General features: G+C 48.5%; 2 protein-coding genes across 3 annotated transcripts in view; both read left to right on the top strand.

The window, feature by feature from the left end:
- Nucleotides 1-1,482: 1,482 nt before the first annotated feature.
- MMP9 (matrix metallopeptidase 9) lies at nucleotides 1,483-7,728 on the top strand. Its single transcript, XM_027869770.1, has 13 exons — nucleotides 1,483-1,637; nucleotides 1,949-2,181; nucleotides 2,482-2,630; nucleotides 2,764-2,892; nucleotides 3,053-3,226; nucleotides 3,405-3,578; nucleotides 3,688-3,861; nucleotides 4,037-4,192; nucleotides 4,391-4,640; nucleotides 4,747-4,889; nucleotides 5,576-5,726; nucleotides 5,818-5,921; nucleotides 7,415-7,728. Exons 1-13 carry the CDS (start codon nucleotides 1,488-1,490, stop codon nucleotides 7,531-7,533), a joined length of 2,106 nt encoding a protein of 701 aa, XP_027725571.1. The 5' UTR covers nucleotides 1,483-1,487; the 3' UTR covers nucleotides 7,534-7,728.
- Nucleotides 7,729-8,195: 467 nt separating this feature from the next.
- The window catches only part of SLC12A5 (solute carrier family 12 member 5), a 38,949-nt gene continuing 35,293 nt past the window's right edge, over nucleotides 8,196-11,851 (top strand). The window contains exon 1 of one of the 2 annotated variants that reach the window (XM_027869768.1): nucleotides 8,196-8,310. In XM_027869768.1, the coding sequence (XP_027725569.1) occupies nucleotides 8,196-8,310 (115 nt within the window). Of the gene's footprint in view, nucleotides 8,329-11,851 lie in introns of both variants that reach the window. The other variant, XM_027869767.1, reaches the window with a different exon arrangement.

Raw genomic sequence — 11,851 nt, 5'->3', positions numbered from 1 at the left:
GACAGCTTTTGCTATTACTGCACAGGTGTCTACTTAGGAAAAGTCTCTTTTATTGTTTTAGGGTCCGCATCCTGCTCGGGCATCCTGGTGGTGCTGATTTCTGATTGGCTGACTATTGGTCCTGTCTGAGATTAGATGGATGTGTTTGTGGTTGAGTGTGTGGACATACCTATTGTTTCTGTGGGAAATATGAGGAATGGGTCTAGGGGCAGAGGCTAGCTACAGGCAGTGGCTGGGATCTCGATCACATGGACATACCCACTATTTCTGTGGAAAATATGTGTTCACAGACACACCTGTTGTTCTGGTGAGGCAGTGAGGCATATATGAGGAAGTTAGGATATTGGGGGGGCAGTAGCTAGGTAGGGGCAGTGGGCCTGGATTCATTGAGGCCTATGATTGAGTCTGGGGGGCCTGTTGTGTTGTTCAAGCCAGATTGTATGATTAAATATGGACTTGCCTGTTGTTCAGTGATGACCACAAGGAAGTTAGAATATTGGGGCTAGGGGCAGCTTTATCAGGATTCCATCATTATAGCAGTCACCCAAGTTTTAATCTTCTTTCTGAATCTCAGTTCAAGGCCCTTTTTATTGTACCCCATTGCTCCAGGAGGAGGAAGCATATGTTATATGATATATGTGAGAGGTAGACAAGGGAGAGAGTATCAATTCAATTCAATTTAATAAATATTCAATAATCACCTACTATGAGACCGGCATTGCACTAAGATCTGTGGATACAAAAAGAGGCAAAAGACCATCCTGGCCCTCATGGAGCTTATAATTTCAAATGGGTATAACATTGTAATTGTAATTTCACATCTATTATCTCACTTGATGAAGCACAAGAACTGTGAATAGTAGTGATCGAGGTAGGTTTAGCAAATAGGAAACTGAAGACTAATCAGGGGAATTAACTTGTTCATTTCACTCAGGTAGTAAATAGCAGAGAAGGATTCTAACCCAGATGTTTTTAACTCTAAATACAGGACATTTTCCACTCCACCAATCTGCCTCTCTCAAATAGAGGATACCTCCAGGAGATCCTAAGACATGTTGAACTCCCTTAGATTGACCCACTGGTTTCATTCTCTCTATCCTGTTCCCACAGATGCTGCAACTTGGAAAACCTCAACCTATTCTCCTGTGCCCAAACCCCTTCAGCTTGGCTGTGGTTTCCTGCATCTGGGGTCCTGACTCGACAAATCAAGCTCAGTTGTTAAAAGAGGGTGGTAAGGAGAGGAGGGGCATGGTTATGGGGGCTGGAGCCAGACAAAGAGGGGGGATGTGAGTCTCAGTCAAAGAGAAGCCCCTCAGACAGACACAGACTTCTGAATCTCCTGAGTCACAGTATTGGCAGACCTGAAGGGGAGGGTAAGAGGGGCGGGGTTCCTGCCCCTCCTTCCTTTCTGCCTGCCCCCTGAGTCATCCACTGTTCTATAAAGCCCCTTCTGTATCTTTGGGCCCCAGTCTGCCACAGAGCTCACCATGCCTCTGCTTTGGCCTTTCCTCGAGCTGATGCTCTTCATGCTAGGCTGCTGCTCGGGGGCACCCCAAGGGCGCCCCTCTGCTGGGCCTGTACTGATCCAGTTCCCCGGCGAGAAAATGAACAATCTTACTAACCAGCAATTCGCTGAGGTGGGCAACTGACCCGACTAAGGGGCTTGAAAGATGGGAAAGGAGAAAAGGAGATGAAGAGAATGGGCAGGAGACAGGTTAGGGGGGTGCCCAGGATACTAGGGAGTGAACTAGGGCCTAAACAGGGAGTGTGGTATGCGCCAGAAGATAGATGTTGGAATGTATGAGGGGTAACTAGCATTCGGGAGGATGTGCCCAGGGTTGGGCACAGGGATTGGAAAGGTCAGGAGTTGGGCCCGACTGTCTGGCTGAAGGGGCCAGTGAGGATGGGAGAGGACTAGGGTGCTCAACTATCAATCGTTTCCCACCAGGAATACCTGAATCGTTATGGCTACATCCCGGCAGGGTTGCTGCACAGAGACCACTCTTCTATGAAGCATGCGCTAAGGAAACTCCAGCGTCAGCTGGCCCTGCCAGTGACAGGAGAGCTGGACAGCGCCACCATAGCAGCAATGCACGCCCCGCGCTGCGGAGTACCTGACGTGGGCCAATTCCAAACCTTCGAGGGCGAGCTCAAGTGGAAACACCAGAACATCACCTATCGGTTAGCAGGAAGAGGAATCAGGGGATGGGGAGTGAGGAAGCATTCCTATTGCAGGAACTCCTGGGGGCCAGAGAGACAATCTGGTGTGATGGAAAGAGCACAAGACCGAGAAATTAGGAGACCTGGGTTCCAGTCCTAGCTCTGGCACTAACTCGTTATGTGACTTTAGACACTTCCCTCTTTAACTTCAGTTTCTTCATTTGAAAACAGGAAAATAGGAGTAGTAGTGGACAAGATGATCTCTAAGGTTTCTTTCAGGTATGTGTGTGTATGCGCTCTGATTCTCTCACCTCCCTGCAGAGTCCAGAATTACTCCCCAGACCTGCCTCCTGAGGTGACGGATGATGCTTTCGACCGAGCCTTCGCTCTATGGAGTAGCGTGACTCCACTCACCTTCACCCGTCTCAGCAGTGGGGACGCAGACATCCTTATCCAGTTTGGGGTCGAAGGTGAGGGGACAGCAAACCGAGCGGATTGGGAGTGCTGTGGTGGAGCGTAGGGTGCGAGGAAAAGGCCCCAGTAGCTCCCTTCTTGCAGCCTTAGATTGACCCGGCCCCTTTCTCTTCTCTTTTCCTTTGCCAGAACATGGTGATGGATACCCTTTCGACGGAAAACATGGGCTCTTGGCTCACGCTTTCCCCCCAGGCCCAGGAATCCAGGGAGATGCCCATTTTGACGACGATGAGTTCTGGACCCTGGGCAAAGGCGCCGGTGAGACTTCTTATCACCACCCCTCCTCTCCCCGCTCCCCGCGATCCCCCCCCCCCATCCATCCCCACTGAATTTTGCATCTCTTCCTCTCTCAGGCAAGGCTTTCCCCTTGGGGAGACCCAGTGCGACCTAACTGTCTACTTCCCCTCTCTTCCCACAGTGGTCCAAACGCGGTTAGGGAATGCAAAGGGGGCACCCTGCCACTTTCCGTTTATCTTCGAGGGCCGCTCCTACTCTTCCTGTACCGCCGAAGGCCGCACTGACGGGCTGCCCTGGTGCAGCACTACAGCTAACTACGACACTGACAAGCTCTACGGTTTCTGCCCCAGCGAATGTGAGCTGCGGGCCTAGATGCATTGGGGACGGGGGTGGAAAGCAAGCAAGGGAGGAGTGAGAAGAGAGGGGAGGCAGCGGCCCCTACCTTCGCCTCCTCAGGTCTCTCAGATATAGAATTCTAGTTAGTGAAGGAAAGGGAGGGTGAACCTAATCTCAGTACCACCTCTTTACCCTAGTGCTCTACACCCTGAATGGTAACGCCAACGGAGATCCCTGTGTGTTCCCCTTCACCTTCGAGGGTCGTTCCTACACAGCCTGCACCACTGACGGACGCTCTGACGGCTACCGCTGGTGCGCCACCACAGCCAATTATGATCAGGACAAGCTTTATGGCTTCTGCCCCAACCGAGGTACTGATTCTGACTTCCAGCGAACCTATCCCCACTTTCTCTTCCTGGAGGAGAATGCCATCCTCCTCACCCTTCTTGCCCTCACTGCTGGATTCGATTTCTTCTACAGATACTGCGGTAACCGGAGGCAACTCCCAAGGAGAACCCTGCGTCTTTCCCTTCACTTTCCTGAATCGAGAATACTCCACCTGTACCAGTGAAGGCCGCACTGACGGCCACCTCTGGTGTGCGACCACTGATGACTTTGACCGTGACCGCAAGTGGGGGTTCTGTCAGGATCGAGGTAAGATGGGTAGGATAAGCGTCTAATGGGAAGAACTCGAGCTGAGACAGCATAGCAAGAAGGGTGGGTGTGAGAGAGATGTCAGAGTCTGGGAAGGGATGCGGTGAGGATAGTACGGGGAGGGAACAGGGAGTGAGAATCTGGACTCCTTCTTCATTCCCCGTTCCTCCTTCAGGGTACAGCTTATTCCTTGTGGCGGCACACGAGTTTGGGCACGCACTGGGCTTGGACCACTCATCTGTACGGGAAGCACTGATGTTTCCAATGTACAGTTTTACCGAAGGACCCCCGTTGCATTCGGATGATGTGAAGGGAATCCAGTATCTGTATGGTGAGGACGGTGGTATGGTTAGGCGGTGAGAGGGGGCAGGAAACTAACATCCAAATGGTGAGAGAGCATCCTGATTCCAACATCTATATGCTGAGAGGTGGTGATAGGAGAGGCACTGTGAAGTTCGGTAATGGGGATTTGGGACAGGGAGATAAAAAGAAAAAAAATCTTATTCCGTTCTTATGCTCTCATCTTTAGGTTCTAGGACTGAGCCGGAACCCAAACCTCCGACCTCTGCTCCTGTAGAGCCGGATTCCACCACTCAGTCCAATGCTTGCCCCACTCTGCCCCCCGCTGTCAGACCCACTGGCCCTCCTACCTCTCTCCCCTCGGCACCCCCCACTGCTGGCCCCACTGGGCCCTTAGACCCCTCTGATGATGTTTGTGGCGTCCAGATATTCGATGCCATCGCTGAGATCCAGGGCCAGCTTCACGTCTTTAAAAACGGGTGAGCTCTGGGCCCTGGACCACTGAGAAGGACTTGGATACAGTTCTGGGAGGGGACAGCCTGAGCTGTGGCTGAGCGCCCCCTGCTGTCTTCCTTTGTTCCTCAGGCGGTACTGGAGAATCCAGCAGGGCTCCAAGGGGCGGCGGGCTCAAGGCCCCTTCTTCATCGCCAACACCTGGTCTGAATTGCCCCAGAAACTAGACACCGCTTTTGAAGATCCACTGACTAAGAAACTCTTCTTCTTCTCAGGTAAAGGCGTAAGGAGCTCCTCCCACAACAATCCTCCTGGAGCTCCCCACATCAGACAGGTCTTTAAAGGATATGAGTGCGCTTATGATTTATAGAATTCTGTCTAGAGAATGGATCAGCATAATGGCTCTGTAACCCAGATAAAACACAGGTTCATAACCTATGGAGATGGAAGGAACTCTAGAGACCATCTAGTTCAAACCTTTCATTTTACAGATTATGTGATTTTCCCAGGGTTACACTGGAGTAGCAAATAGGGTTAGAATAAGAATTGACTCCCAGTTCAGTGCTCCTTCCACTATACCTCACTGCCTTTCCTTTTCCCTGTAAGTGGAGAGTACAAAGGTACAGAGTACCTTTGCAACAGAATTCCTTTTACGTCCAACAATAATAAATAACTCATTTCTATAGCACTTCAAGGTTTATAACATGTTTTCTTCATTATAGTCTTGTGAAGTAGGCAAGTGTGACTCTTGCCCCCCCATCTTCATTTTACAGTTAAGGAAACTGAAGCCCAGAGAGGTTATATGATTTTCTTATGATCACATAGCCAAATAAATGTCAGAGCAGAGATTCAAATCCACGTCTCTTGATTCCAAATCCCACACTCTTTCTATTATATCATCCTACCCTTCCAAAATTTCTCTTGAATGTGGGTCCCTAGTCTCTTTTTTTACTTTCTGCAGGCCAAAAGGTGTGGATATACACAGGTCAGTCAGTTCTGGGCCCCCGTCGACTGCAGAAACTGGGTCTGGATCCCAAAGTGCCCAGGATAACAGGTGCCATTCAACATAATGGGGGCAAGGTGCTACTGTTCAGCCAGAATCAGTTTTGGAGGTGAGAGAGGGCCTGAGCAGAATAAGGTGATTGGGGGGTGGGCAGAATGCTTAGGGTAAGATGGAACAGACATCCAATACTTTCTTTCAAGGTTGGATGTGAAGAAGCAAAAGGTAGACGGAAGTGAACCTTGCCCTGTGGAGAGCATGTTCCCTGGAGTACCAGAGAACACTCATGATGTTTTCCTGTATCAAGGTAAGGAATGTAGGTCTGAGGTCATCCCTGTTTTATGACCTATTACTCTGTGCCTATCTCTATGTTTCCTGCCCCCCTTCCCCATGACCCTCGAGGTCAAACAGGATCTGTCAACCAGGAAGGGAGAGGGTGGAATTGGCCTGGGAGTATTTATAGTTGAGGGTGATAAAATAAAAATAAAGTACAGATCAATCGTTTTGTAATTATTGAAAACCTTCTAGAACAGGGGTTTTTAACCTTGGGTCCAACAGACTCCAAGTGGTCTGTAGATAGAATTCAGGGGGTCATGAGTTTAGATGGGAAAAATACATCTTTATTCCAATAGAATTATTGTCCTTTCTAATCCTATGCATTTTATTTTATTAACTTAAAAACACTATTCTGAGAAGTGATCCATAGACTTCACCAGACTGCCAAAGGGGGGCATGACATAAAGAAAGTGAAGAACTTCTTTTCTAGAAGGCATTATAAAGAAATAGTTTGTAAGCAATTTAGAGCAAATAAAAGCAGTAATCAACAGGAACCAATCAAGGTTCACTAAGAACAAGCTCTATTAGACCAACCTAATTTTAACCATTGATCAGGGAAATGCTTATCAAATTTGGAGATGATACAAAAATTGGAAAGAGAAGTTAATGTATTGGATAGGAGAATAACAATACAAGAAAAAATATACAGACTAGGACTATTGGGCTTAATCTAATAAGATTAACTTTATTGAGGATAAATATAAAGTTCTTCACTTAGAGTCTAAAAATCATTAGTACAACTATATTGGGGGAGAATGTGGCCAGCCAACAGTCAGTAATAAAGGTGGGGTTTAGTTGGTCACAAGCTCCATATGAGTCATTTCCATCATGTGGTGGCTAACCAAATCTCAGTCTCCATGATTCAAAGTCTAATGTCCAGAATCAAGGAGTTGACTGTTCCATTGTTCTCTGCTGTGGTCAAATGCCATCAGGAATTCTGGAAGCCTCATTTTAGGAAGAACATTGAGAAATTGTACCCTTTCCAGAGGAGAGTGACCAGGATGGGAATTCATGTCATAGAAGGATTGGTTGAAGAAACTGGGGGATGTTTATCCTGCAGAAAAGATTTAGGGAAACGATGGCTGTTGAATATCTGAAGAGTTATCATAAAAAAGAGTTATCATAAGAAAAAAGTCTTAGACTTAGTCAAGGAAAGGGAATTTACAGGAAGGCAAATTTCAGCTCAATAAAAAGGAAGCACTTCCAAAATTTTCTGGCTGCCTTTTTTTTATTATTATTATTATTTTTTTTAGTAGTGAGCTCCTCACCATCGGAGATATTCAAATAGAGCCTATATGACCCTTGTCAAGAATGGAATTGAGGGGATTCGTCCCAATGGGTGAAAGTTCCGACTGTCTAGGACATTCCCTCACCGGGAGGGCAGATTAGAATAGGTGATTTCTGAGATCCCTTTCCAGATCTAATACACTATCTTCACAATCCCCTCCCCACTTCCATCCCTAGGAAAGGTGTACTTCTGCCAGGACCACTTCTTCTGGCGCGTGAGCCCTCATGACCAGGTGAACAAGGTGGACCAGGTGGGCTACGTGACCTACGACCTCCTGCACTGCCCAGAGGAGTAACCTCTCAGCTCCCCTGGGCGCTGCCAGAATGATAGATATGGAGCTGAGAAGGAGAGGACGAACTGTTGCTGTGCAAATGGTTTAGATCTGAAAGGAGAGGAAGGTGCGGGCCGGCCCGCAGCGGGAGGCAGGGCAGGGCAGGGCCCGTTCCTTCCTCGCGGTCAGGAAGGTTTCTAATAAACTCGGATTTTCGAAGCCTTGCTCAATCGGATTTCGTTTGTCCTCTTGGGGCCCAAGATCAGGAAGAAGGCTGAGGGAGAGGGGTCTGTGTGTAGTAGTGGTGGGGGGAGGTGTTTTAAGACTTAACGGGACAGCAAGAAGACTCCCTTTGACTGAAAAGAGGAGCCTGACAAGAAGGAGGAGCGAGTACAGGGCTGGGCTAAAGAGTCAACCCCACCTATTCCCCCCTAACCTCCTTGTCAAATACACCCGCACCTCTTTCTATTCAGGGGGCTGTCTTCGCGGAGAAGCCAAACAAGGGCGTAGAGGGCGCTAGGACCCTGCGAAGCGAGTAGCAGTAGACGGGCGGGGGGGGGGAGGGGGGAGAGAAGCTCACTCTCCCTCTAGGAGACCGGGCTGCAGCTACTTAAGAGATCTCGGCCCAAACCTGAGCACCCAGTACCTGGACACCCCCCATCCCGAACCCCCACCCCACACGCACCATGAGCCGGAGGTTCACTGTCACCTCTCTGTCCCCTATGGGACACCAGGGGCCTTCCAGCCCGGGTTCCCACTTGGACCCCGACCCGCATGGTTGCCGGGGAGAAGACGCCAAAGGTAGCCGAGGCTCGGAAGGTAGCTGCCAGGGATCTAAAGGAAAGGAGGCGGGGCTGAGCTGGCCAGGGGAGAAAGGGCGGGGCCAGAGCCAAGGAGTGGGGACTAACCTGATGAATGGCCTTGTGAAGAAGGGGCGGGGCTAACCTGAGGTGGGCAGGGCCTTTAGAAAGGGCGGGGTCCTCTGGGAGATTGGTACCTAGTAGTGGCCAAGAGGGGATAGATAGGGTGGATTTGACCGAGAGGAGGTGGAGTCTAAAAGGGGAGGATTTGAGTAGGGGAGGGGTGGGGATTAGCTGGGGTTTAGGATGGGACGAGAGTCTGGGCCTAGGATGGGTTGGGGCCTCTAGAAAGAAAATTAGTATTCCAGGAGAGAGGAAGAAACTCTTGGTTTTTGGAGCCACAGAGAGGCCTGACCCCATCAAAGCAGTTGAGGTACCCAGGCGGAACCCCTGCCCTTCTCTCCCGCCATTCAGCTGTCCTCGAGAGCCAGAAGGAACCTGGCACTGGATTGGGCCTTAGGATTCCTGTTTTCTCTCCTGGTCTTTGCTCTGCAAATCGTCCTGTGCCTCAGTCCCATTGGGAGAGGAGGAATGTCTCTCGGGTTCGGGATTTCTAAATTCAGAATTGTAAGGCTCATGGTGTAGGAGAGGACTGGGGAAATTAGAGGAACTGAAAGGGAAGGGAAATGTTTTCACAGGCCTCAGAAGTTCCAGGGTATTGAGGAACCAGTGCGGGGAGGAAGAGGCAGACCTCAATATGGTTGCTAACAAGGAACTGCTTTTCCTACTCAGTTCCTCTTCTTGCATGATATTCCTTACCTGCCATATTCCTCTCCCTTTCCCTGCCTCCCACTTCTGTCTGACTAACTGGCTTGGTTGTATGACTGGGGACAAATCCTTTTCTTCTCTGGGCCTCAGTTCACCCACCTGCAAAACATACACAATGGTGTCTAAGATCCCTTCCAGTTTTGACCATCTCTGAGACTGTGACAGGCTAGGGGGTAGTTGGACCCTTACTGCCCAGTACACTCCCTAGAGAAGGCATCTTCCCCTGGCTACTAGGGGCTGCTGGTGAAGTACAGGGCCACCTATCTCTGGATGTGATCTTCACAAAGGCTCCCATACACATCCTTCTTTTGTCGCTCTAATTGGGAGTCCAAAAGGGCATTACTCTACCATGCCCTCCCAATGCCTCACTTGTTACTCAGCATGTCTCTGTCCACCTTTTATCTGGGGTGGGTCAGTCCCCTTTTCATCCTCTGGTTTTGTCCTAGTTTTCTCCTCACCCTCTGCATCTTAATCCTCATCTTCATTTCTTCTTTCTCCTCATTGGACTGAATTGCTGGTCTTATATACCTGAGGCTAAGCCCAGTCTTTCTGTGCTATAGCAATGTTACAAGCAAACATTCCCTCCTCTTTCTTGTCCTAGTGCCCCTTCCCTCTGGAAATTTAACTCACTCTGTGAGTACCTTGCAAATATATATGTAAACCATAGTGTGTATGTGGAATGGTGTGTAAGCTTGTTGTTCACGTATGCTTTTGCATGTGTATATAGGAGGCAGGGATAGGACTGCAGATGTATGGAAACATATTAATCTCAGACCTATTCTGACTGGTCTTGCTCAAAGGCTGGCCCATTTGTGTATGTGTGTGTGACCTGTGTATAATTGGCGGGGAGGGAGGTATAAGAATACAAATGTTTGTGCTCTGGAGCCATATAAATTGTGTATGCAATAGTGTGTTTGGGAAGGTTTCCCTAAGCACATCCTTGTACATGTAGGAGATGTGGCTATTCTGTCCTTTTATGTGTGGAATAGCTTGTGTGGCCTGTGTGTACAAATTTATCTCTCTGTGTGTTTTCTGTAGTCTGTGTATCGAATCGTGGTGAATTCCTGGAGGTGGGGATGGTATGGTATGAGTGTCCATGTCTGCAGGTTTATGTGTGTTAGGAGGGTGGGGTAGTATTTTCATCCCAAACTTAGGGATGAAAGGGGTATTTTTGATGTCCCATTAAGTCTTAGAACGTCACCCCCACTACTACTACATGCATAGCTCTCACCCCATTCCCTGACTGTGGGCCCCAGGAGGACAAATGAAATCTGATTGAGCAAGGAAACCCTAGCTCTCAGGGATGGTGAGTCAATACTTGTGTGTATGTATTTATGTTTATGTGTGTACCTATTGTGTCTCTGCCTGTGGTCATGTCTCATATTTAAAGATTCACTTTACAAGGTGAATCAGGCAACCATTTAATCCCCCCCAAAACTGGAAGCAGGTTCAACCATCCAACTTTCTTTTTCTTTTTTTTTTTTTTGCTTAGGCAGTTGGGGTTAAGTGACTTGCCCAGGGTCACACAGCTAGTAAGTGTCAAGTGTTTGGTCTGAGGCTGGATTTGAACTCAGATCATCCTGACTTCAGGGCCAGTGCTCTATCCACCGTGCCACCTAGCTGCCCCTCAACCATCCAGCTTTCTATAGGCTACTTACATGGGAAGTGTAGAGGTGATTGCTTGAAGGGATGTAACATCTGCCTGACTCTTTGCTCCAGTTGTTTCTGTTCCACTCCTACTACAAGTGAAAGGAAGCTCGCTCTATTCTTCTCCATTTGGGGAGGAGTGGGTCCCTTGGGGGAGTGAAGTTAAAGTATGCATGGAAGGAAGAGGAAGTGGGTACTCTTTTGGAGAGGGTTTCATGGTCAACCTTAGCATTGACTTCCATGCTGGGATAAGGGTTATTCTTGCAGACTGCAGACTTCTGCCATAAACATAACTTGGATTCTAAGGGGAAACCTGTACCATCCACATGAGAGTTTGGTGGGGAGTGGTATATGAGCCTTAGGGTATACCCCAATCCTCAATTCTATTATTGACAATTTCCTTTGAACCAATGAAGTTCTTTATGGCTTGTTTTCCTCATGTATTTTATTTTGGACTGGACTTATCCTTCACCAGCATAAGGAACTCCCAGTATCTACCAATGCAGATATATACCTGCTTTGCAATGGGCATTGAAAGGTTAAGTGACTTGCTGAGGGTTACACAGTCAATATATGTCCAAGGAAGAAGTTGAGTACAGATCTTCTTGATTCCAAGGAAGGTTATTTCTAAGCCATGCTACTTCTCTTCTCCACCTGTACCATGGCAAGAATGATGGGAATAGGCAATGAATGAGCAAATTCTATTCTTGCCTACCTACTCTGTTTCTATTTCTTCAAGGAGAGAATGACACTGATGTGGCAAAAAGGAAACCAATGAGTTACCCTCACCTCAGTTTCCCTATCTGTGCCATGAGGAGAATATTATCAATACAGAAAGTAGAAGTGTACCTGAACAGATGGCCTATCCTCAAAACTCCACTCCATACACACCCAACTCCCATCCCAGTGCATAGGATCCAAGAATGGTCAGGCCATTCAGTAACACCTCACATACAAGGTGAGCTGCCTGGAAATCTCCATGGCAACAAACTGGTTATGAAGAAGGCCACTGTTACCATGGCAACAGGCTCCCCCCCCTTCCTCCTTCTCAATGAACCAGAGCATCT

The sequence above is a fragment of the Vombatus ursinus genome, unplaced genomic scaffold, assembly GCF_900497805.2.
Source record: "Vombatus ursinus unplaced genomic scaffold, bare-nosed wombat genome assembly UNPS02014793.1, whole genome shotgun sequence".
Classification (NCBI taxonomy): domain Eukaryota; kingdom Metazoa; phylum Chordata; class Mammalia; order Diprotodontia; family Vombatidae; genus Vombatus; species Vombatus ursinus.
This window is presented reverse-complemented; position numbering and strand designations above follow the sequence as displayed.

Bases quoted from the DNA above. Each gene is read 5' to 3' on its own strand.
- MMP9 (XM_027869770.1), top strand. From the start codon at position 1,488: ATGCCTCTGCTTTGGCCTTTCCTCGAGCTGATGCTCTTCATGCTAGGC. The intron at 2,893-3,052 runs GTGAGACTTCTT...CTCTTCCCACAG, and splicing joins GACCCTGGGCAAAGGCGCCG to TGGTCCAAACGCGGTTAGGG. The intron at 4,641-4,746 runs GTGAGCTCTGGG...TTTGTTCCTCAG, and splicing joins CTTCACGTCTTTAAAAACGG to GCGGTACTGGAGAATCCAGC.